At 47.4% G+C, this 25,531-nt stretch overlaps 1 protein-coding gene across 1 annotated transcript in view; it reads left to right on the top strand.

Moving 5' to 3' along the window:
* Positions 1-354: 354 nt before the first annotated feature.
* SCAMP2 (secretory carrier membrane protein 2) overlaps positions 355-25,531 on the top strand; it is a 438,214-nt gene continuing 413,037 nt past the window's right edge. The window contains exon 1 of the mRNA XM_069624513.1: positions 355-633. Within this exon, the coding sequence (XP_069480614.1) occupies positions 577-633 (57 nt within the window). The 5' untranslated portion in view covers positions 355-576. The remainder of the gene's footprint in view (positions 634-25,531) is intronic.

The following is a 25,531-nucleotide window of genomic DNA, read 5'->3' as shown; positions in this document are numbered from 1 at the left end:
TGCATTCTCGCACAGTTATTATTTGTTTTAAGGGTTATGTGATACATGTAGGTTTTGGAAAATAACTCCGGTCTGGGTGAGGTGAACAGACAGAACCGTCTCTGGCTTTTCGATACTTCTTCGGCTACGTTGTGCGGAAGGGGAGCCCTCTTAAAAAAAAGAGAATACATTCAAGTCTTTCCGCCTGACTCTAACTAGGCCGCTTCTCGCGGACACTTTTGTGCACATGCGCATCGCCGGGACTACCTGCTCCGTACTGTCCTAGTTTTCTGTCTGTGAAGTCACAAAGAGTCACGCACTCCGCATTCCGCAGGTCCCCCAGCCCAGTAACACTTTTAGTTTGGACACGCCCCTATCTTTGAACGTCATAGTCGAAGCAGGCGCCACGGGAACACAACACACCCACTTGAGCACGACACTGGAAGGTGGCGGAAGGAGTTTGCACAAGCCCGGGCGAACCCGGAAGCATCCCCCAATCCAAGAAACGAAGGCACTGACAGACACTAAGACGAACTGTACTCTCTGCCGCTTCGCCTTCTGCCCAGTGCCCCCTCCGGGGGCCCAGCACACGCTGACATGTCTGGATTCGACACAAACCCCTTCGCTGATCCGGTGGACGTAAACCCTTTCCAGGTAAGAAGCGCTCGGCAGTGCATTCCGTGTTAGACTCCTGACAGTCTGAGCAGAGAGACTTTGCGTTCGATAAGAAAGGGGTCTCTTCCAAAGGGGCGTTTGTTGTTACAGACGTGGCTTGAGGGAACATCGTCTGTAGGATATTCTGTACGGAAGTAGACAGCCAGTCGTGGGGCGGGCTCACTCGTGACAGTCGACTCACTTGAATAATATATGTTTTATCCTTAACTACCCATGAGTCCGTGTGTACCATTTATCGATGCCCCTGAGAGACATGTCGAGTGTTTGCCGGTCAGTGAAGCCCCTAACTGATGGTGGACTATTGGTTAATATCCATAACATGGGGTGTGTCGTCTCCAATAGCCCCGAGCAGCGGGCGCATGACAAGCAATGACAGGTGTGTGTCAACCACTGATGCTCCTGATCAGTGATATGCAGGTGTTAACTAATAATACCCCAGCCCCACATACATCAATATATCCCACGATTAGCTGTTTATCAGCCATTAACACACTTCAGTAGCACGTGCGTCGCCCATTGTTGCACCGTCACTAGCATCTGTAGTCACCGCCCTACCCCACCTCTGAGCAACAGGTTTATCGCAGCAACCATCGAATATTCGTTGTGTAAAGGTTACTGTCAGCTAGAGTAGGAGCTGGCTGAATTATCAGAAACTAAATGTTCGTTAAGTGTACTTGCACAAGGAGTTGAATGTACGAGGGGAATTCTACATATCTGTAGGGTTCCTCACAAGCATGGTAAATGGGAGGGTAAGTGTAACTTTTATGTATCCGGTTCCTGGAATGTTACCTCTGGTCTGCAGCAAAAAGAACAGTTAACCTCACCTACCTCTGGCCTTCCCGACATGCTTTTCCTCTCCAGTATTGTTCCATCTTGTGCTGTTAAGCTAGTCGCTGTTGTTTTACAAAAAAACAATAACACAAATGTTTTTCTTCATTGGCGTTGGTATTGAGAAAACTAGCCTTTGATGAAGCTTTACATGCTCTGAAGGGTGGCGCAGGTTAGATGCTTAGTGACGTGAGAAACGGAAACCAAGGTTGTGAGGGGGTGTAAAATGCACTTGAGGTCTTCGCTCAGGTGATTAATCTTAGGGGTTAGAACTCTAAATCACTGCTGAGGTATTCGGTGTAGTATTGTGTTCAGTCCCTTGGACATGAACCACATCTCTGGAAGGATTAAGGCAGATGGTACATGATGTATAGGAGAGCTACATAGATGGCAGGATATAACTCCCAGGCAGGTGGAGGAGGGGTGGAGGTCCTTGGAGTTTGTTATCAGAACTCATAGAAGGCCTAAATCCTTCCCTTCCCAAAAGGAACACAAGCCCAGATAGACAGCAAGTTCGAACTGTGGTTGATTACAACCAAAACCAACGGGGATCGGTACAAGGGACAGAGCAATCCGTGGACATCTCAGTGAGCTCTGGCTCGCAGGCCAGTTTTGTCGCACAATGTCGTCGGCATGACACCACAGTCTTGGCCCTTCTCTAGAAAACCTATTGAGTGAGTGAATTGGGCGCTGAGTGGTAGTCCCCCACCCCCCATAGCAGCCCCTATAACTGTTAGATTATTGGCTCTCCCAGGTCAGATTGCTGGCCTGGATCATTCCTGAATAATGCTACTTCTACAATGTTGGAAGTGTGAGGGTCCGATCATTGGTCCGTGCCCGTTGCTACCCACCCCTATGGTCCTGATCTGCGATTGGTTAGAGCTGTTGCCCCCAGGCCTGAACTGAAGTCGGTTCTTAGCTCGAAGTGTACCTTTTCAAGGTAATAAGAAAACCTATGTGTCTGCATTATAACATGTGTGAACCACCACAGACTGAGTGCTCTTTCTCGTTATGCAACACATGGCTCCTCTGTAGCAACTTTGTTGCAAAACGTTGTGAGACTGTTCTGCTTTCCCATCTGCTAGTTTCGGTACATCATTGGCTTGGCCGGTCACGTGTCCAGAGACCTTGTACCTGAGCTCTGCAGCTCTGAATCAGTCTGAATTTGTGGGGAATTATTTGTATTTTCTGTGCTGGTGTTACTGCAGTTAAGGGACTGGAATGCCACACGCATCATGGCGAACTTGGCAGCAGGCACTGTCCCACATGGTTTGTTCTTCTGTTTGCTCTGAATTCAGCTCAGCTTTCTCTGAGATGGTTGTGACATATTTATAATTTGCCTCAGCCGTGGCGTGGCTCCTAGCATGGTTGTGCTACTCTGTAGTATCAATAGGTTAATTGTGTATGGCGCTGTAGGTCCCTTAGGTGCTCCTGCAGTTCCATAGAGTGAATCACACATAAGCCTCTGCAAGCCTTTACACAGGATCTCTTGCTTCTTGCGGTTTCCATGTTGCTGCGGTCAAGCTAATGACAAAATATGACAGTATGTATATGTAACTGTCCTATCTTATAGAACGGTATGCACCTGTTCTTCATGTATTCTGGTGCGTGATTATGTCCCGATGTGCAGATGGCATGTGTGCTTCATGTCTAACGCTGCTATGTCGTGGTGTCTCTAATGAGGTTGAGTATGTTTCTCTGCACTTTAATCAAGGCTGTCAATTGAAGTGTCTTTAAGGGCATCCGGAGGCTCCTCATCCACTCTAGGCAGTGTCTGTGCTTGACCTGGGCTGTAGGGTTGGCGGAGTGGGTACCTGTCCTCGTATTTATCGATCAGAGGAGCATTGGGGGGGTCGGTCCCAAATGTTATGAACGGTCATGATTCCTTCAGTTCTTCTTATGATTTGTATTCCTGGGGAGGGGAGAGTAGGGGTAGATTTCGGCCTTCCCTCTTCAGTCTCCCCTCTGGTCGACCACATCACGATAGAACCACTCGTCTTCCTTAAGTCGGCATATCTTCTTCACTCCTCTGAGGTGTTCATAATAATTTACGCGATCATCAAAGGACCAGTACATGTAAGCGCATGCTCCTTCGGGGGTTGCACCAAGCCCACTTCCCTTCATTCTTCCTTAGGTCACATGGATTGTCCACTTTTGTCCCTGTCGGGAACAGGTCTCTCATCGTTATTCTCTCTTTATTCTCTCTTTAGTCTGTCTATTTCTTTTACAATGTCATCCATTGCTCCTCGCTCCCGGTACAAACTCTGGCCATCGGTTCGGTATATCAGCTGCATTCATTTCATGTTTATCAGCTGCACTATCCCCATCTTTGTCATTGTGGCATATCACCAGTTCCAGTGCACCAAGTCGAACGCCTTAGTCGCATCTAATGAAGCAACTGTGCACAATCCCTTGTGATCCCAAGGTTCTGTGGTGGTCTCCCCCCTGAGTACATAACTGCTCTGATCCGGGTGGATCAGCACCTGTATCATCCTGCAGAGCCTATTTGCCAGGATTGCCATAGGGATCTTGCTGTCTTGATTCAACAGTGGCCTATAGGATCTGCAATCTGTGCTCATCTTATCTGGTTTTAATAATGGCACTATCGGGGCTTCTCTCAAACTGTCAGAGTATGTGGTCTACATAGGTCTCATTATACATCTTCGCCATCAGCAGCGCCAGCGTATCTCCGTAGGCCTTGTAAAATTCACTGGGGAGTCGCAATGTCCTGATGGTAGCTACCACTTCCTCTGGCGTTCTGGGTTCCTCTAATGACTCCGCTTGAGTTGCATCAAGTCGGGGCAGAATAATGAGGTCAAGCACGTCCAGCAGGTCCCTATCCTCACCCACCGGGGGTTCTGCGCAAAGTGCTCTGTAGTATTCAGAGAGAACCTCATTTAATACCCACCTGCGTGTTTATCATCTCCCGGGCCCTGTTCTCGATGGAACATATAGGGGATCTGGTGTCGCTCCGCCGACGCAACCAGGCTAGCATTCTCCCAGGCCTGTCCCCTTGAGCATGGCTCCTGTCCAAATATTTCCCATAGTTGAACTTTCCCAATCTATCCCACTGTTTTAGGCATGCCTGTTTCAGATCTAGTACCCCCCCCCCCACATGCTCCTTATTCACCTTCGCCATCCCTTCTAATACCTTCAGTTTCTCTTCCATGTCTGTAGTTCATTAATAATAACTTTTTGTACATCCCCTGTCTCTATCATTTCCCCTCTGATAACTACCTTGTACGCCTCCCACACTGTGTCCATCTTCTGTATACTCCCCTCATTCACTACAATATACTCAATTGTCCTCTTATGAATGTGCTCAGCAAATGCATCGTCTAGCAGTGAAACACTTCTCAGCTTCCATGTAGGTATGGGCAGACACTCACCATCTCACTATGAGCGGGGAATGGTCTGACGGGACCCTGGCTAGATATTACGCCTCAGATAATTCGATTTTGTTTTGCCAACTTGCGAACACATATAACCTTGTATATACCTTATGTGGGGCGGAATAATGAGAGTATTCCCTGCTTTCTTTGCGCGCCCTCCACAGATCCCGAAATCGAAAGTGTTCTAGCAGTGAGTTCAATACCTTGGCATACAGCAGAGACGGCTGTTTGTTTCTCATCCGATCTATCCACTGGTTTGGTCTAATGTGCAATTGAAGTCCCCTCCCCAAATCAGAGTCCCACTCCTGTAGGGACCCAAAAAACACTGGCGTCCTGGTTGGGGGCATATGTATTAACAATGCATATCTCGTGGTTCTCCAACATGCCGTGTACCATTGCCATCTTGCCCTCTTTATCGGTTTTCACGGTCAATAATTTAAATGGGACATCAGGTTCCACCCAGATGAGGACCCCTCTTGTATATGTCGAGTAAGCAGAGCCCACCATTACTCCTCCCCATACCCTCGCCAGGTTTACCTGCTTTTGTGCATCCAAATGCGTTTCCTGTAACAATGCTAACCCCACCCTATTCCTCTTGATATTCATTCTCACTCTTCTATGTTTCACGTAATTCATAATTTGTCAGTCATTGTATTATCAAGACCGGGGTATCTGAGGCCACCAACCTGTTACCCGCCTCAGTAGGAGTTTGATCCAGTGTTTGTCTATGCATGTCAGGCTCCAACCATAACCCCATCTCAAACCATACTCCACTTGTCCCGCTATGCGAAGCATGCTGGGACTTCCCCGTTTCTGCTCCATACAGCCTAGCTGCTAGACCAGGCTACTGGCGCCCTACGGGCGGGCTCTGTACTGAGGCTCTAAAACTACTACTATTCGGGGGCAGGGTTGGTGGAGGGGGGAGCAGTGGGTCTGCTCTTGACGTTCCCTCTACTGAGATTCGGTGCCCACTGTATCGCTCCTGTTACCTTGTTAACAAATCTTATTGCTTCCATGTTACATTCATATTTCTATCACTATGTACCTTAAACATGCCTGCGCCCAGTTCCACGTATCACATGTACATTATGTGTTCTATAACTGCAGGCTGTACAGGGTTCTACTCTACTCGTACGTTGGCTCTGGTCCGGCATGTCCGGTATCTGGGCACTGTCCATACAGTTGTGTGCTTCCACCGGCCTCTCAAAGAAAAGAACTTTGCCATTGTGTATCACCTTCAACTTTGCCGGGTAAAGCAACATATACCTGAGGCCCGCCTTCCTGAGCCTGGCCTTGGTCGTGATGTACTGGGCTCTCCTTTTCTGGACCTGGAATGTGTAGTCAGGGTACACTGAAACCTTTGCGGACGCCATCTGTATCTCGCCGCCTGCCCTGGATCTTTTCACAGTCCTTATAGTTTAGTACCTTGGCAATCACAGGCCTTTGAGAGCGGGCGCACCCAGTGGTGGTCTTCTGATGAGTGAACCATGTGCTGTCTCTATCGTTAACCCCTGCGTGAGTTTCTTCTGCTCCGATTTCCTGGAGCAACATGTTCTCAATGTATGTATCCTGATGTTCCTGCGTGCCCGTCCTTCCGCTTCCTCAGCCCTATCTTCCAGTAATTTGACTTTCTGCTGGAGGACATCAATGTCCTTTGCTGTTTGTGCCCTCCCTTCTGTGTTCTCTTTGACCTGCTCCTCCAGTTTACCGGTGCGTTCTGCTATAGCTCGGACGTCTTGCCGCAACAGCACCACGTCTATGGCAACTGCATCGATCTTGGCCTCTAGCGTTGCTTGGAGTGTTGCTATGGCCACCAGGATCTGCTGCAGCCCTGTTTCCGCCATGTTTTCAAGGGCCGATGCCTGTCTCTTGCCTTGATGTTGTAGCGCCCCCGCTTCCGCTAGTTTTAAGGAGGTCCGGCCCGCTCTGTTATGTTCCCCAAATGTGGTGCGCACTGCTGTCTCTCCGGAGTTTATCAACTTCCCTCGTAGGATGCAGACGCTGCTTGCCCTGTCAAGGAGTCTGTCCACCCTGTCCTGATGCACCGGGGCTCGTGGGTTGGTGCCTCTGTTCCTCTACTCTTTACAGTGCAGCTCCAGCCCCTTGTAGTCTCAGGATGCACCTTGTCCCACTGGACTAAGCTATACCCATTTGACCTTCCACTCTCCGGGCGAATATAATGTATCGGGACTCTGCAGCGCACTTTCCTCTGGCCTCCCGGCTACTTCCAATGCAGACCGTCGGGTCCTGTCATTGCCTGCCACTGTATCGGCTCTGGTCGGTGGTGGCATCTTTTCGCATCCATCGTTCAATATGGCCCCTGCGGGTATACGAGGTCGGGACAGAGGGAGGAAGTCCAAGGCCTGTCCTGCCCAGCCACCCTGCTTATTCAGTTCAGTTGGCCACTTTTAATTTTTAACTACTCCCCAGACTGCCCTTGTGGGCTCCTGCGCACTTCCCCTTTAATGTGGCAGTTTCTTAAATTATTGCAGAGGCAATGTCTGTCGTCCCAAACGGAGGCCTATACACCAGATTCACGGTCTAGTAGGGCATGGGCATGCACAGTCCTTTGCAAGCACTCAGCTCTCTACCCCCCCCCACCCCCCCCCTTGCGGTGTCACCATCTGCAGGGGTCCAGTCTCCTGACTACTGGTCTACACTCCAATTTCACGGCCTCGTTAGTAATGGTGGAGGGGGAGGGACTCTTTCACCCAGTAATGGTGGAGGGGGAGGGACTCTTTTACCCCGATAGGAATTGTCTTTTCCTGGGGCTTTTTGTTGGTGCACACATCTTGTGACCCGTTGTCTGCCACTCAACATAAAGCTTCCACTTGAAGGGCCCTTGCATGTCTCCCACGTTTGTCTTTCATCTGTTCTCAGTCATCCTAGCCACCAATCTGCCCCTCAGTACCTCTTGTCGGTGGGCACTGTATCCGAGGCTTGCAGTCACAGTTCCCTCTTTGCCTGCATTGTCCCTCAGTAGAAAAGCTCTGTCTTGCCTGTAGGCAACGGTGCAAATTCCAGCGGCCTCCTGTTACACCCGCTGCCGTGCCACCTCTGTGTCGCAGGTGGGGGATCGGGGTGCCATCATCCCAGCTAATAATGCAACACTGCTTGTGCGCTGGGCCCCCGCCCCCACTCTCCTTACTGCCACTTCCAGCAGCAATGGGCCACGCCGCTGGTCTCAGTCCGGCCTCCGCCGTGTCCGCATCAACCGCTCCTGTCTCCCAGGGGAAGTTCGCTAGTCTCTTCCGTGGCGGTTGGAAGTGATTCGCTGACCGCCTCCCAGATATATCTTCTTAACTGTGGTGCTCGATTCTGTGCACCACTATGTACTACCACTTTCTTTTCGGTGTTGCTAGAACGATCAGGCTTTCCCATCTGCCGGCAGACCTCACTTACTTCAGTAGGAGCTTTTAGGAGCCGCTGTCATACTGGAGAATCGGCTTCCCTCCGCTGTGAGCGATCTGTTTCTACGGCTTCCTGACTCCTCTCCCTCCGAACTCCTACGCCACCATCTTCTTATCGTTCCTCTTCCAGCTGTGTTAGTACGGAGCAGTGCTTCTCAGCGCAGGAAGCACTGTTGGGCTTTTATCTTGGCTCACCGCCTCCCATGCCGTTGCTAGATCTTGCTTCCCTGTCATTGCGTGGCTTATACAAATGTAGTTACAAAGCTTCTTGCCGCTGGATCCTCAGGAGCTCTGAGTGAGTACGTCTATCTTGCATGGCTCCAAGCCACGCCCCCGTCTGGGTCTCCTTATATAGTGGACAAACATGTTGTGTAATGCTTCAGGGTGGTCTGTAGGAGGTAAAATCAGGGCAATTCCCTACACAATTATAACAACATATGCATCAGCCTGCATGTGCGAGAGAGGGAGAGGACAACCACAGTGTTTGAGCTGTATAGTGCACATATATTACAGTTGTTAATTCACGACCTGCGTGTGTGAAAGAAGAAAAACAAGCAATGTTTTTCAGCTGTCAAACTGCACCAGAATGTCGGTTGCTACGCCAGCTGTTTGGCAATGACGGACCATGGGGTGGCCATGCTTCCCTAATTGAGGAGTATTTGTGCTTTCTTGTAGTCCATCGAGATCTGTAAAGTTGGCCCTGTTTTCGTTGCTGTGCTGCTAGGCAAGGCCACCGCTTTGCAGGGCTTGATGTCCTGGATGTGGTTCCAGACACTTTTACCTTCCAGTCGGACAGCTCGATCAGTAACGACCTCCACTAGGTGAGGTCTGGTAAACCTAGGCGCATTCCAGCGCTGTGTAAAGTTTATCAGGAGAACCGAGCCTCCCACTTGCACCAAATGTTTTATTGCATTCTCTGGTTCTGTCATCTAGGGTTACTTGGTTGTTGTCTTGGCCCGTGTCCTCTGTATCTGGCGAGAGATAAAAGTAGCGCTAGAAACCAGGGAACTGACATATACATACATTTCTTGACCTAATATCTCTGCACTGTTCTCACAATCCTTCAATGCCCTATTGGGAGGAGCCAGGGGGAGATGCATGTGCCATCCTGTCGCCACCTCGAGGGGCGATAAAGGGTGGTCGGACCCTGGCTTGTTGCACAGTTCGAAAAGAGTGCCAGAGGCAAACGGTGAAGCCAGTTCTTTTTGGTGTTTTGCTGAGGCTCCTTCAGGTGGCCATTGAGGCGTTCACACATTCCATTTGCTTGCGGGTGGTACGAACAGGCAAATTTGTGATTAATTTCTAGCAGGGTGGTGATATACTGGAACATTTCATTGGCGAAGTGGGGCCCATTGTCAGACCGCAGGACTTCACACACGCCCCATCTTGGGAATACTTCCCGGACCAAAAAACGTTGCAGCTCTGTGGGTGTCAGCATGGGAACATGGCCCAGCCTCTCTCCACTTTGAGAATGGGCAACCATGATAATGTCCACACAATCTCCAGTAGCAGAAATGGGCCTTCGGGTCTGGGTATGGCTCCTCTGACAACTCTCAGGGTGTGTCCAGGCGTGAACTGCTGGCAAGTCGACAGGTACTAATGAATATGCCTACATGTTTGTTTAGATTTGGGCAAAACCACTTTTCTCCAATATGTGTAGCAAGGACCTCTTTTCCTGTGTGTGTTGGATAGTGTAGCTGTGCCAGTGTTTTCAGTAGGGCCAATGGCATGACCACCTTCCCTGTGTTATTCTGTCGCCATAAGGCATCTGTTGGAGACATGGAACATCCTCTCTTCACCCAGAGCTCCCTTTCCTCTGCTGGTGCAGCTCCTTGCAACCTTGGAATTCCATAATTTGAGTTTGATAGGTGTACCCTTCTCTCATCACCATGTTTCTCACTCCTCCCAGGACCATGGGCCTTTCCTCCAGTTCCCGCCGTTTTCCAAAATGCGCTGCACATTTTGCCGCCTAGTCTGCTGCTACATTTCCCCTTGAAATGGCGTCCTCCCTCTTGGTGTGTGCCTGACACTTCACAAGTGCTAGCTCCCGCGGATATGTGATCACTTCAATCAATTTGCCTAAGCAGCAGCGCGTGCTGTACAGGGGTCCCATCTGCTCTTCTGAACCCCTTCCTGAGCCATCACGCTTTTCCAGAATGTACTGCTGATGTGACGTGAGCTCTGTCAGAATGTATCGCCACATTTTTGCCTACGCTGTGCTCTAGGGCCAGTATTAGGGCCACTAGTTCTGCTCCCTGTGCTGAATAGTGATATGGTAACCGTGCACTCACAGCTACCTCACTTGTCCAGTCCTCCTCCAATCTCACTGCAGCAGTCCCAGTCCTTCTGACACCATCAGTCTGATCAATAGTTGATGATCCTTCAATACAAAGCACGTCTTCCCCCTCAAGTGCATCTTCTTCCACCTTGCATGTCTCTGTCTCACTGAATTGCTCTGTTTTTTGTGCAGTCATGGGCGCTGTCCCCTGGTTAGTAGATACCTGCCACAAATAATGCTGGGTGTACAGTCTTGCACCTTACTATCCTCAATCCTGCCTTGGTGTCATGATTCCTGCCCCTCATGTCCCCAGCCCTCCCAAGATGTCAGGCTGGAGCCAGGTCACAATCTCCCACATGGCCCTCAAGGGCCTCTCCATCCCTCCAAAGACCCACTTGGAGTCAGACTTGGCGCTTGTGGCACCAGACTCACTCACTCCCATAGGATAACATTGGGGATTGGACTTGTAGTGCTTTGATGGGGACAAGATGGATGCCCCCACATATTTTGGTTCCCAGAGCTGCATGTGCAGTCTAGTCTTTTGGGTGTGGTTCAGCCCAGTGACACCTGGGATACCCAGAGACTATTTAAGCCACGCCCAGGCTGAGAAACATGCTTTTTGTTTTCTGCTCCTGCAGCGTGACACTGTGTTCAGATCGGTCTCCAGTAGGCCTGCATCTTTTTTCTGCGCTCAGTTCCTGCAAGAACACTTTTAGGAACAGCCTTACCTTGCAGCGCTTCTGCGCATCATTCATCGCTCCTTCTGTTCAGCGGGCATCTTCGGCGGTGTCATTCCCACCCCGGCACGCCGCTTCCTAAGGAAAAGGGAGAAGAACAGAAAAAAGGCATTAGTAAGCATTCAGCAAATCTTCGCTTATTTTTAAAGACTGTACGAGCTTCAAATGCTTACCTGAATCTCAGCCGCTCTGGGGGAACTCTGTCTCCAGAACTTCTTTTCCCTCTTGCAGATGGATTAGACACTCCAGGTTAGCGTGGAAACATCTAGAGGCGCCGCATATCTCACTTACTCACCGCATTTCTTCTTCATAACCGGCATCCACGCTGAAAACGTCACCTAAAAGACACAGAAAAAGAACTCCGTTCAATACAAATACGAAAGGGGTGCATTGCGCATCGCGCTCTCACTCACCTTCAGCGCTACTCATCTCAGCAGCACGTCACTATCCCCGGACGCTGGCCATCATCTAAGGAAGGAAAGGAACAAAGTTGTAGAACTGTTCAAAAGACTCATTATACTTACCTGTCGGACTCTTGCCAGTGAAGTAACTAGGCAGCAACAAGCCCGCATCAATCAACGCGCGCCTGCGCTGAAACCAGAACGGAGAGCACAATTTCTAAGAAAACAAGGTGAGCTGTGGATCAAAGGGAAAGGTTGGACCCCAGAAAAGAAGGGGTTCAAGCACACAGAGACAGTAGAGTTAAACTCTACCAATCATCCTGTGTTTCAGGCCCCGTCCCCAGTCGAGTAGACTCCAGGGAAGGGTTTGAGGTCGTAAGAGGTCAGAACAGGCTGAGTGACGTCCCTGTGGATGCCATGTGAGCGTTACACTTGGATAGTATGACCTCATAGCCTGATTCTCTCTGTGTAGTCAGGGTGCTATTTGGCTTGTGCAGTATCGCAAACAGGGCGTGCTCCACATAAAGAGTGGTGGTGCACCCCCTTGTCACTGTCGATGACCTTTCCACTGCGAAGGCTGCAGCAGCCAATGATTTTTCGAATGGCTAATGTCCTCTCATCACTGGGTCAAGCTGTCCACTGTAGTAAGCAATTGGCTTATGGCCCATGCTCGTCTTCTGTGTCGGAGCTGCCTTCATCTACAAACCATCAGTGTGGGAAAAAGAACTCCTTTTTATAGTCCGGGGTCCGCAACACTCGAGCTGTACATATTGCCTGTGTCAATTCTTCAAAGCCGTCAGACATGTCTGCAGTCCAGGTGAGTGTCTTTGCTCCCCTCTGCTCCTTTTTCAATGCAGGAGCGGTCTGGTCTATGTGCTATAGTCAAAGACCCATGCCCTACAATAATTGCACAATCCAAAAACTGTTGCATTTCCCTCACTGTCTTTGGCTGTGGCGTGTTGTGTATTGTCTGTGCTCTCTTTGGGGCAATGTGTCTCCCGTCCTTTGATATCATCTTTCTGATGTACAGCACCTCCTTTTGACAATACTGGACCTGGCCTTGTCTACCTTGTACCGTTTGTCTGCTAGAACTATCAGCATGTGCACTGAATCTGTCCTACATTGATCTTCTGTCTTACTGCAAATAAAAATGTCATCTACGTACTGTAGGACTGTGCTCTCTGTCTCAATATTGCCTTAATCCATCGGAATCACCCTTTTAAAGATAGATGGTGACTTGCAGTTACCCTCTGGCAAATGAGTATGTCTTGTGAGTCTGGGTGTAGTACTACCGAAAAGAACGTGTTGGTGCAGTATTTGCTGCTACTGGATACTCTACGATGTGGTTAAGAGGCCGTAAATCCAGAATTAAATGCCATGCCCCCTCCCCCCCCCGGTGGCCTTGCATACGGGGTACACTACCATTTTGCATGGTTATTCTGAGGGTACCAGAATGCCTTTTTCAATGAGGGCGTTGATTTGTCTCATAGATGAACCCATCTGCTTCTTGGTCAGGGGGGTACTGTTTTACTCTTGACAAAGTTGCTCCTGGCTTCAATTTGATCTTTACTCCTCCTATGCTCTTTATGCACCTCACGTCATAAGGACTTGTGGTCCATAAGCTGTTGGGTACCTTGGCCATGTCTTCCTCCCAGAATGCAGGCACCGCCTCCATCGCCATTCTCTGTGGCACTTCTCTTTAACCAAAACGTTACTCATTTCGAACACCATTTCCAATTCCAGCCTTTTCTCCGAATAGTTCCTCATCTGTCAATGTTGTAAATGTGCACCCTTCTGCAACTGCGATTATTGCTCTCCACGCCCTCCCAGTGTCATCTGTTGCATGTACTGCAATCCAATCCTCTGTAGCCAACACTGCTTGCATCTCAATAGATACTATTGTCCCTTCTGGCTCGTCCATTGTTGTCTCTGGCCTGAACAGATATTCCCCTGGCACTCTCCGCACCTTCCCTGCAATGCCTGGCATCCATGCAATGGCAATGTCTGGCCCGTATTGGAACATTTCTGGGTGCATTGGCACCCCTCCCTTCTGTACTGTGTTACCACAATATGCTTGCACAATCTGTGTTATGTTTAACATGTGTATGCCTGGTGTTGAGCATATTATGCCTTTGTCAATGAATGAAATGGTCATGTTCAGTCTGCTCATGTTGTCACGGCCCAATATGTTTACAGGTGTCTGTCGAGAGTAAAGGAAAGGTAGTGATAAGTCGTAATCTCCTATTGATACAGAGATATTATGAGCGAAAGGAACCACTTCTCGAGCCCCACAGAATCCTTGAGTGTTCATGGCCTCGCCTGACAACGCAAAAGTCCTTTCCCGGATGCATGACCTAGTTGCCCCAGTGTCGCCAAGAAAGGACAACGTTTTGTCACCTATCGCCACCCCTGTGCGGGTTTCCTCTGCAGGATTGGGTGTGACTGACAGGATGGGACACATCAAGTTCGTCTGTGGGCTGTCCTATTGAGGGCACAATGACGATCCATTCCCAGTGAAAGGGTTGTTTCCCACCATGGTAACACCTCCTAGTAGTCTAACTGACACCGTCGCCCCCTGTGTCCATGAGCTCCGGTGTGTCACTGTCATGTATTTGTGCTAACTGCTGTGCACTTCTTCTGGGTTGCGATGCTTGTACGTATTGGGGTAATGGTGCTGTCATTTGTGGGGTCTGTACCTGTGGTAGTGGTGTTGGTGCCTGTGTTTGATCTTGTGGCATCTGCTGATAGATGCCCTGTATCTGTCCCTGTGGTTGTTCACCTTGAACATAATAATAATAATAATCATCCTTCCCCCTTGATACTTCTGCTGTCCCTGATCTGTTGAACCCCTCTTAATCTACACGCTCTTGAACTGTGCCTTAGCTGTCCACACGTCCAGCACTGATGTGGCTTCCTCCCCTGTCCTGGAAAGCCCCCTGGAAAGTCTCCTGGCCCCAGCTGTATCTGTTGATTGTACCCCCGGAAACCTCTTTGATTGTGATGTTTTTGGTCCAAAGCCACGTCCCCTCTGAAACCCTGCCCCCCCCTCCTCGGAATCCTGGCTGCAACCCACCCTTCCCCATGTATCCTCCTCCCATGTGCGTTGCGTACTGCTGTGGTTGTTGGCATTGCTGCTGCGATGCTGGTGCCTGTGGGGTGGGGCTGGTCATGACTACCTCTCCCATTGCATATTTTGCTAATTTATTTTGCACTAACTTGGCCTCGTCTGCCTTCCTTTCCTCTGTCTTTTTGTTTAGCCTTATCCTGCCACAATCTACAGTGGTGCACTATTGTGAGCTGGATCTCTGACCATCCCTTTGCTTCCATCCTCACCAGTTTCTTCTAACTCTTCTGTACTGGTTCTGGGAGTCCCTGTACTACTATGTGATAAAGAGATTGCTATTGTTTTGTCCCACATCTCTCAAGTTTCAAGGCGCCAAAGCTCTTGAATCTCCTGAATATATTGAACAGGATCCTCAACCTCATTAATTTTGCATGACGCAATTGCCCCAATGTCTGACACGTCTGGGTATTGTGTCCGTAATGCTTGCCATACTGCTGCTTTGCAATTTGCGAATGGCGACCCGTCGTGTGCTGTGTTTTGTATCGTCACCCCTGGGAACCCTGCCCTCTTCCATAGATCAGCTGCATCACCCAATATTGATACCAACAGTCCTTTGACATCACCCACTGCTAGCCTGTGGCCCGCTGTCAGTTTCTCCAGTTCCTAAATCCATTTCCCAGCTCCCGCACTCAATGAGGGTAATCTGCCCTAAGATTTTCCTTGTCTGTGTTTCCAGGGCCCATACTGAGGCCTTGTCCCTGCTCTTTCTAACAGGGGCATCTGTGAGTATGCTGCCCTTTCCTCTGGCATCCTTCGATACTGTCTAATCTGAATAGGCCCTCTCGTCCTCAATGTCTGTGCATATGTCCACTGGCTCTAGTGTGCGTACTGTTGGGTATTTTGTATAGATTTGGGGCCTAGCAGTATTTTCTTACTGCCAAAATAAAAATAATTCAGTAATAATCACTCTTTGCATTCAGATTAGATTTGGTATATAGTACTACAGTATACATACATTATTTCAGCACTCAGATACATTTATTGGTATACATTATGTTGGTATGCCTTATTGGTGGTATTTCTGGTGAGCATAATTCCTTTGTTTTATATGTGGCCCAATATCCAGAACCCCTTATTTTTGCTTAGTTTGTTCGTGTGATCACTAGAGAGGCCTCAGGCTTACATTTCAGGGACACCACATTTTCAATTGGAGTGCCACCATGGGCTGTCCTCACTGACTTATCTACGGCAGCGAGCTAACATGTGGTATTCATCACCAACTTATCTACATCGGTGAACTATGTCCAGGGCCTCTCTTTCTGCTGACTCATGTACCTCCAGCAGCAGGCTATTTCATTATGCTATTATTATGTTCCGTTCAGAAAACACACCATGCACACAGCTACCACCAAGTCTTATTTTTAGCTACCTTAAAAATGACAATTGCACTGTCTAAACCTCTCCCCATATTATCAGTACTGTAATGGTAGATGCACAAATAAAAGAAAAAAATAAAACGCACTATCCGTCTGCTTTCAGATATTTTTGTGTATTATAAAAAATTACATTTCAACACGATCTTACTCTTTTTACAGAAATAAATGGAAATTGCACAGTAACAACATTATCTGTAACAAAATGAGAAGAGAGCGGCGAGAACATATTCAATTTGCAACATTAAACATGTTGATTAAAACACTGGCATTCCCTCTTCTACTCTGACTGGTTTCGCACACATACACACTGCCCACGCACTCTGCAATATAATTACCAAGCCTGTCCAGCATGTGAAATTCTTCGGCTGGTCGCCTTCTGGAAGTCCCTCTTAAATCACCCCAGCAAGGACGAGCATCTGCCGTCACTCAAACCGGGGCTTATTGACTGGAATTCCCAGTCTCTGCAGCAATGCACTGGGTCTGCTTTTTCAATCAGGAAGCTCCCTATCCACCAGCCAGGTCTTTCTCCCATCTGTGTAAAATGTCTTCTCCTCTCTTCTTCCCCGAGGTTCATTAGAAAAGCTCTGTTACAGCCTACCAAATGAGTTCAACCAATGAAATTCAATCATGTCCTACCCTCCTTCTCTTGAACAATGGATTGGCTTATACAGTTGCAACTGTAACCAAACTGATTTCCTGCTTATTCGAGTCTTTGCTTCCTGCAAATACTGTGGACAGAGCACAGATAGAAGCAAAGAAAAAAAAATCTGGATGCGCGTTTAAAATGACTTTCAGAGCCTGTCATTTTCCATCTCATTTTGCACTGGAGAATACATTATATTATTAATGAGTTAGAATGGTTGGTATTGTTAATGAGGTTAGTTCATTAATCCTCAAATGTGTCTCCTGCAACAGAGGAATTTCAGGTGGAAAAAATATATGCTTTTAACTATGAAAAAAATCATTTGCATTTTAGATGTAGAATCGTTTTTGACTGAATAGCCTGTTTTCATTTACATGTCCATGTCACACTGGCAACACATGCCTTGCTGTACCGCATTATAGCAATGCACCAAACCCATGCAGTGGTGCTGCATAAAAATAATGCTAAATACTCTTACAGTACTCGCTTGCTTTCATCATGAGCTCCAGACAGGGAATGCGCCAGTGCTGTCTCCTCTCCCCTGCTTCCTGCGAGATGCCATAGTCTATTAACATATGTGCTATATGGTTGTGGGTGAAAGGATTGAATCCAAAGGATCGAAATGCAATACATTCGAGTCAAAAGTACCGAAAAAAACCTTTTTTTTAAAAAAAAAAAATTCTTTTTTTGGGGGGGTCCACCCCCAAACTCCCATTTTTAGACAAAAAAACATTAATTTTACCTATACCGAAAACCCCCCAAAAAAATGCATTCAAAAAGGCATTCAGTCTTTTTTTCCCGGTCCTTTTGATTCAAATGTATTGCATTCGATCCTTTTGTTTTAGAATGAATGACTGGACACCGTGCTATATGTGGTGCACTTGTCGGTTGCTTGCTGTTCTAGATCGACCCCTTCTTCTCTCTGTGGGTGGGACCTGCACTCCCATGATGCTCCCTCCCTTATCCTTGTGAGGTAGTCTGCTCCACTCCGCCGTCTCGTCACCGCTACATCTCGTCATTGTCGGACCCCACGTCCATTTTGCTACAGAAATCATCAGAGAAACTCATTTCCTTGATGTCGAGTCGGTGTTGGGTAATGTCCATTAATTATATTTGCTATCTCCTCTCCATAATCCTAAACGTGCTGCACCACTTCCTACTGAGCTTCTCCCTCTTAATTCATGCTGTCTCGTTCTACTCATCTCTCCCCCACCCGTTTCAAGGGCCCTTTGTTGGCTAATCACCCTTATTGCTCGTTCATCCTCCTCCTTACATTCTCGTTGCCTCGCCAGTCTGTCCAGCTGGAATTTCCTCTGTTCCCTCCTCCTGTCCGCCTTCTCTGCTTCCCTCTTTGCTCCCTTATCTCTCTCTGCCCTTTTCTTTTTCCTCACAATCCAGTTCTATGCTTTCTGCTTGCTCCTTTTCCATGAGTTCCTTCTCCTCCTCCCTTCTTTGTTCCCTTTCCTCCCATTCCAGTTTCTCTTCTCTCCTTCTCTCCCCCTTTCCTCCCATTCCAGTTTCTCTTCTCTCCTTCTCTCCCTATCATCACGTTCCAGCCTTATTTCCCCATTCTTTTCCCGCTCCTCCTCCATTCACGCTGCCCAGTCAAGTCTTTCCTGATCCTTTTCCAAGGCCTCTATTGCCCTTGTCGCTCCTTCTGCCTACCCTGTTGCCCTCCCTTTCAGTTTTAAGTGCATCTGTGCTGCTATCCATTCCTCCGTACCTATGCCTTCGAACTCCGCCTTCACACGATGCAGCCCCTCCTCGCTCGCTCCTGTGCCACTGGCTGGTTGTCCTGTACCCGTCTGTTTCTCTTCCTTGGTTTCTCTTCCTTGGTATATAATGGTGGCTTGTATGTCGGATTTGAATATCCCTCTGCTGCTCTGTTCCCTTACTGGATATATCCCAGGGTCATCATCTGTGTCATCGGATAATACACTGGGAGGGGCAGGCGAGGGTGTGGAAGGATAAGGCCCGTCTTCCTTCACCTCTTGCTGGTTTATCATCCATGTGTGCCTTGCCTGTTCTCCCACCTCCCTGCTGAAACATGCGCAGTTCAAATCTAGCCATGCGCTTGGCCAACTTCTTCCCCTTATAGGTGCCCTGCAGATGGGTCAATAGTGATTGCTGCACGTCCCTGGAGAAACTGCTGCAAGGCGGCCATGACCTGGTTAATTTTCCTTCAGTGCTTTTGGACCATTCTGGACTGTATTTAACAATTCTTTCTTTATACGGTATCAATGTCTTACACAGATGCTGAAGGGGAGTTGCTCCCCGCTATTTCCATGGTACATTGTATGACACCTTTTACCTGACCTCAAGTCGAGGTTTTCGATAATCCACTGGTCAGGGGAATAACAGTTACACTTGTTATGATAATGCGTTTCAATTTCTATGAGCCTTTTCAGCTCTGTACCTTTTTTATATGGCGTGCTCCGCGCACAGCCCTTCCTTCAGTCGCTGCCTCCTCAGGCACACCACCACAATCCTGCGCACCGGCACTGGTTCACCTCGTCTGCCAATCGCAAGTTCACAACACTAGCTCCTCCCTGTCAAAACTCTGTCCTATACACCAACCTGGTGACTTCAATCTAAATCACAATACGAATAAATGAATAATTGTGCTCACACAATGACCCATTACTCCAACCCAAACAGCTGTCTCCCTGCCTCTATTCTCTTGTGACTGGACTACACCCGCTGCGTCGTCTAACGTGTGAAACGCCTCTCTCCAGGAGACTTAATCGGCCAATTCACCTTCCGCAATCTAGGATAGCACCAGCTAACCCTTACAGGAATACCGTCATCTGTGACCTAAGTTAAAACTGCCAAACCACAGGAATACCTTTTATTTACAAACTGTCATCATCCAAGTCCTCTAAGACTGAATGTCACGCAAACATAGAAAATGGACTTCTACCTCCGCTCAGGTCCCTACTACTTGAAGCCACTTACACAATACTAAACACTACCAAACCATCCCTCAACACTACACCCCCATACCCTACAATTGCTGTTAGTCTGGACCAATACTTACGTTACGTGCTGTACTGGTGCTGCTCAAGTGGCTGAATCCCTCCTCAAGGCGCTCTCCTCCCCGCCGTGGTCTGCTTGGACAACTCGCTGATTCCGGGTGGGATGGTTTCCAAAACTGCTCCTGACGACCTGTATCTGATTACGCGTTTCCCTGTGTTCTCGAATGCAGTTGAGGGTCCCAAAGCCTCGGCAGCGAAGGAGTCGGTTTGCCATCCATCCTCTGCCTACCAACCTGTTGGGAAAGAACTCGCGAAGAACTAACGGAATGCCTAACTGCTTCCCTTCCCAAAAGTAACGCAGGCCTAGACGGAGAGCAAATACAAGCTGTGGTTTATCACAGCCAAAACTAACAAGGATCAGTACAAGGACAGAGGAATCTGTGGCCCCCTCAGTGAGCTCTGGCTCGCAGACCAGTTTTGTAGCACAATGTCGGCCCTTCTCCAGAAAACATATTGAGTGAGTGAATTGGACGCTGAGTGGTAGTCCTCCCCCCCCCCCCCCCCCCCCCCATAGCAGTCCCTATAACTGTTAGATTATTGGCTCTCCCATGTCAGATGGCTGGCCTGGATCATCCCTGAAAAATGCTACTTCTACAATGTTGAAGTGTGAGGGTCCGATCATTGGTCCGTGCCCGTTGCTACCCACCCTTAGGGTCCTGATCTTTGCTTGGTTAGAGCCGTCGCCTCAAGGCCTGGGACCCAAGTCAGTTCTCAGCTCTAAGTGTACCTTTTCAAGGTTAAGAACTATGTGTCTGCATTATAACGTGTGTGAACCACCACAGACTATGAGAGTGCTCGTTCTCGTGCAACACACGGCTCCTCTGTAGCAACTTTTTTGCAAGCCATTGTCTGGCTGTGCGACTGCTCTGCTTTACCAGCTGCTAGTTTTGGTTCATCATCTGCTTGGCCGGTCACGTGTCCAGAGACCGTATTCCTGAGGTCTGCAGCTCTGAATTAGTCTGAATTTGTGGGGAATTATTTGTATTTTCTGTGCCGGTGTTACAGCAGTTCAGGGACTGGAATGTCACACGCATCATGGCAACCTTGGCAGCAGGCCCTGTCCCACATGGTTTGCTCTTCTCTTCGCTCTGAATTCAGCTCGGCTTTCACTGAGATGGTTGTGGCCTATTTGTAATTTGCCTGGGCCATGGTGTGACTCCTGGCCTGGTTGTGCTGCTCTACAATATGCCGCTGTAGGTCCCTCAGGTGCTCCTACAGTTCATAGAGTTAATTGCAAATAAGCACCTGCAAGCATTTACACAGGTTCTCTTGCTTCTTGCAGTTTCCATGTTGCTGCAGTCATGTATTTATGTACTGTCCTCTATCTTCTAGAACGGTACGTACGTGTTCATGTATTCGGGTGTGTGATTATGTCCTCATATGTGGAAGGCACGTGTGCTTCATGTCTAACTCTGCTATGTCGTGGTATCTCGAACGACATTGAGTACGTTTCTCTGCGCTTTAATCGAAGTGTCTTTAAGGGCATCCAGCGGCTCCTCATCCACTCTAGGCAGTGTCTGTACTTGCCATGGGCTGTAGGGTTGGCGGAGTGGGTACCTCTACTTGTATTTGTCGATCAGAGGAGGAGTGGGGTCGGTCCCAAATGGTACGAACGGTCATGATTCCTTTGGTTCTTCTCCCGATTCGTATGCCTTGTGGAGGGGAGAGTAGGGGTAGATTTTGGCCTTCCCTCTTCATGGCACAACATTGGTATCAGAAATGAAATCCCTTTACCCATCGAACAAAAATATCCATTTTATATGGGGTAGAAGAAGATTGTGGCGGGGGGAATTAGCTTGATGAAATGGGTGATAAAGGCTTGAAAATATTTGGTAGGTTAAGACCTAATACAAAAAAAGACTAGATGTGTACAAGGGGGAACCTAGGCAAATGTGTTAACTAGACATTTATGTGCCATGTGCCACCACCAAGAACGCCCCTATCCCCTTCTCATGTAGCAGTTATGTGCTCTCCTTTGACTCCAAAAGACATGTCACAAGCACCATAATGTTACCACTTATATTGGACCTCGCTGAAGTTAAACCAAACCCTGAATTTTCAACCTCGCCCACTTAATTCTGCACAAGTATATTACAACCTTGCTTAATGCCATCCCAGGATCGCGATTGCTTCAAAACATTTTGTGATTTATATGACAAAATGACTACTGCTCTGCAGGAGTACAAGCATGAGTAGTGGCCAAACCCCCTTCTGAGCCCCACACTACTACTACTACTTCCTTGCCCTCTTTTGGTAGCTCAGGCAGAGGACGGGCTATATCTTCAGCAGGAGTCTGAGCTGATACAGTTGCAACATATCCTTTAACATAGCACAACAATTCTACGGTGGTACCAAATTAAGACTGCCCAGCCGTGGTACTCTATTAAAATAAATGGATACTTCAATACAAACGGGCGATATAAACTAATGTAAAATACTAAGGACCCAGTATTTTACACCAAATTAATCCTTCGATGTTGTCTGCCCAAGAGGAGCAATCTATGACTCTAGAGCATAGAGGAAGGCGGCAGATAATTTCTGTTTATAAAAAGTATGGATGCCATATAAGCTGTACCAGGACAAAACCGCACCCATAGTGGACAAAACCTTGGATCTCTTTTTCAACTGCAGTGACTCATGGACACAGGCATTGCCTGAGCTAACCTTATATCCCATGTACTTGCATATATATTCACCCCTTTGATATCACCAATAGGGCAAGAAATAATGGTCTTTTTACACTGCTGTTGACCTATAGCCATGATTTATGTTTTTGTAAGATTTATTTTCAGGCCATTGCCATCTGCATAGGCACAAAAGGCCTTTGCACTATTACAGATTCCACTACAGGTATTGTCAAAGATGACAATATCAGCGTAGCAAATCCAGCCCACCTTATTTATGCCGTTCTTGGGGGTGCTGGGGGGTGGGAGCATTCATTTTTAATAAATATTTCCCCAAAGTCTGCCATAAACGGATTGGAAAAACATGGGGGCCAGTGCACATCCCTGATGTACTCCCCTCCTAACAGTTATCCAATCAGACATAAGGCCCAAATTGTTAAGCCTTGTTTTCTTCATTCATTAGCTTACAGATATAGTAAATGGGATGGCATGCCCATACGCTTCAGTTTTACCAAAAGCATACTTCTATTTACCATATCAAATGCGGATGTGAAGTCCACAAAAAGAATAAACGGAGGCAGGTCAGACGGACATTTAGCCTGCTCAATGAGAGTATTGACCAAAAAGGAATGATCAGCGGTAGCATATCCCTTGTGCATCCCTGTTTGGGCCTTATCCAGAATGTTATTTTCGGATATCCACACATTTATTTCCTGAAGGATGAACGTGCAGAATATTTAGCTGGGCACATCTGTCCATTTTTAAATATAGTGATAGAGGTCTTCCATGACTTGGTTATTATTTCAGGATCTATGATTTTGCAATGGGTAATAACTAATATATCAGCCCAGATGTCTGTGTTTTCCTTAATAATATTGTTGCACATACCATCCGGGCCTGGGGCTCGAGATGTCTTCAAGTTCATAATAATAGCCTTAACATCTCGATTTATTAAGAGATTTTTGATAGGCTTCTTTTCCGACCTCACAATCTCTCCCTTAAATTTCTCCACAAGATGTTTCACCCAGATTTCACCATTGATGCAACAGACCAGCTCATGGTTGCCTTTATTAGATATAGCCCTAAAGTTTGCCCACAATATTTTTTAGTATCACCTGCCAGAAGAATATTAACCATGGTTTTCCAATTAACATTGTTATTAGAGGCTCTATAGAGATATATCCAATTCTTGTAGATGTTCATTTTCTTTCTCTTCTCCCAATTAAAGTGGGCAGGAGAGGAGGTAGTATATTCGAGAACTTTTAATGCTTTGCACATTTTTCTTTTTTTCAGAATAATGACCTTATCAAAAGGAAAGACTTGATGTGAAGACGATTGTTGGGGAGGCAGTTTACATCTCGGCATCATACCATGCATGCAGGTCGAAACCCACCCAACAATCTCTTCAACCAAGCACTTGGCAATTTCTTCAATTTCAAAGTTCATGCTCTAGGTACTAGCTTTGGCCAAGTTCCGATCTGTCCTGCCCAACCGGTTTCCCTTACCCAGAGCACCAACTTCCCTGATATCATATGTTAACACTTCATGGGCTTTTAGTGCTAAAATGCACATCAGCACAGAGTGGTCACTAAAGGAGGTAGGCTGGATGTGGAACTGAGCCAACAGGTCAAAGAGTCTGGTACTGAAATGCATATAGTCAGTGGCATAGGAATAGGCCCAATTCGTCCAAGTCGAACCTACACCCGTTTTTTCCTTGCCAAACCCATTGGCCATATGCAATTCAGCATCCTCCATCTTTCCAGTTTTACATTACCTTTGCAGCCCACTTCATCCCTATTCCTATCGTACTGATAATCAGACAGGTTGTTCATTAAGATAACCCCCAAGTATAACATTGACCTCCCTATCCTCAGCATATTTATCAGTAATACATTGGTATAGATTCAATTGAATGTCCCTGGTACACCCATCTCCAGGAGGATCATATATATTAGCCAATACAATTTTCAGCCCACCATCAAGTAGAACTTCAACCCTCAGCAGATTAGAATTACTGTTCATTTGAGTACATTCGCAAGAGTTGATGTTGTTTCTGACCAGAATGGCTAGTCATCCATATGGCCTACCCCTTTCCCCTTTCTTAGCCTGATTAAAATAAGCATTATAGCCATCAAATAGAGGATTGTGGAGCAACCAGGTCCCCTGTACAAAAAAATTCTTTCAGCATCTTCAAATAGGCCATAAAATCCAGCAGGATCAAATGGATGACTAGGGCCACGAGTATTCCAGGAGATTATGGCTAATTTACCTCATTTGTGGATATTAATTGGTGGCAGAAATGAGCAGAGTCACTCCCAATGAGACTTGGTGATGTCATATTTATCCACTGGGATTTTCGATTTCATACATTGCAAGGGCTCAACATTTTTTACGTCCACATTTTAGAATTTTTTTCTAGGTATTTGGCCACCATAAACTTCATAGCCAAACATTTTTAGGTCACATTTAGAATTTCTAATAAGTGCTACCACCGCCTCAGAAAAACAATGTACTTTAGTCACTGCATTGGGACATTGCTCTACAAACAAAGTCACTTCTTTTCACAATCCTCAAAGGGAGCTCTGACTGGAGTATCTCAAGCAGCTACTTCTATTTATTGAGTTCTTTTGCCTATTTAAACCTTTGCAGGGACCAATTATCATTGGTTTTTAACCTGCCGTCCCTGATAGCCTTTACATTAGTAGTGGGGCAAGCAGGCATTCGACTCTTTGCTTTAGAGGCTTTACGGACAGGTGTTCTGACAGATATACTATTTTCAGCTGAAGTATCCATCTGCTCAGTATCACTTGTGCTCAAATCCTCATCCGATTCCAAATTAACCTTTTCAGGCATATTCGACTTTTCCTTTTGCATCGATGCCCAGAGGAGCCACGTTGTTAAATTACCAGTTTTTTAAGGCATGTCTTTTGGAATTCCTAGCAACTCTCTTTCCTGCCCTCTTAGAGGATCCTTGCTTAGAAAGAATTGCAGGGGGAGCACTTAAAGAGTCGACCACCGCTTCCACTGGC

Source organism: Ambystoma mexicanum, chromosome 11, assembly GCF_040938575.1.
Source record: "Ambystoma mexicanum isolate Mex_15411 chromosome 11, UKY_AmexF1_1, whole genome shotgun sequence".
Taxonomy (NCBI): domain Eukaryota; kingdom Metazoa; phylum Chordata; class Amphibia; order Caudata; family Ambystomatidae; genus Ambystoma; species Ambystoma mexicanum.
The sequence above is the reverse complement of the archived record's forward strand: the minus strand, read 5'-3'. Positions and strand labels throughout refer to the sequence as shown.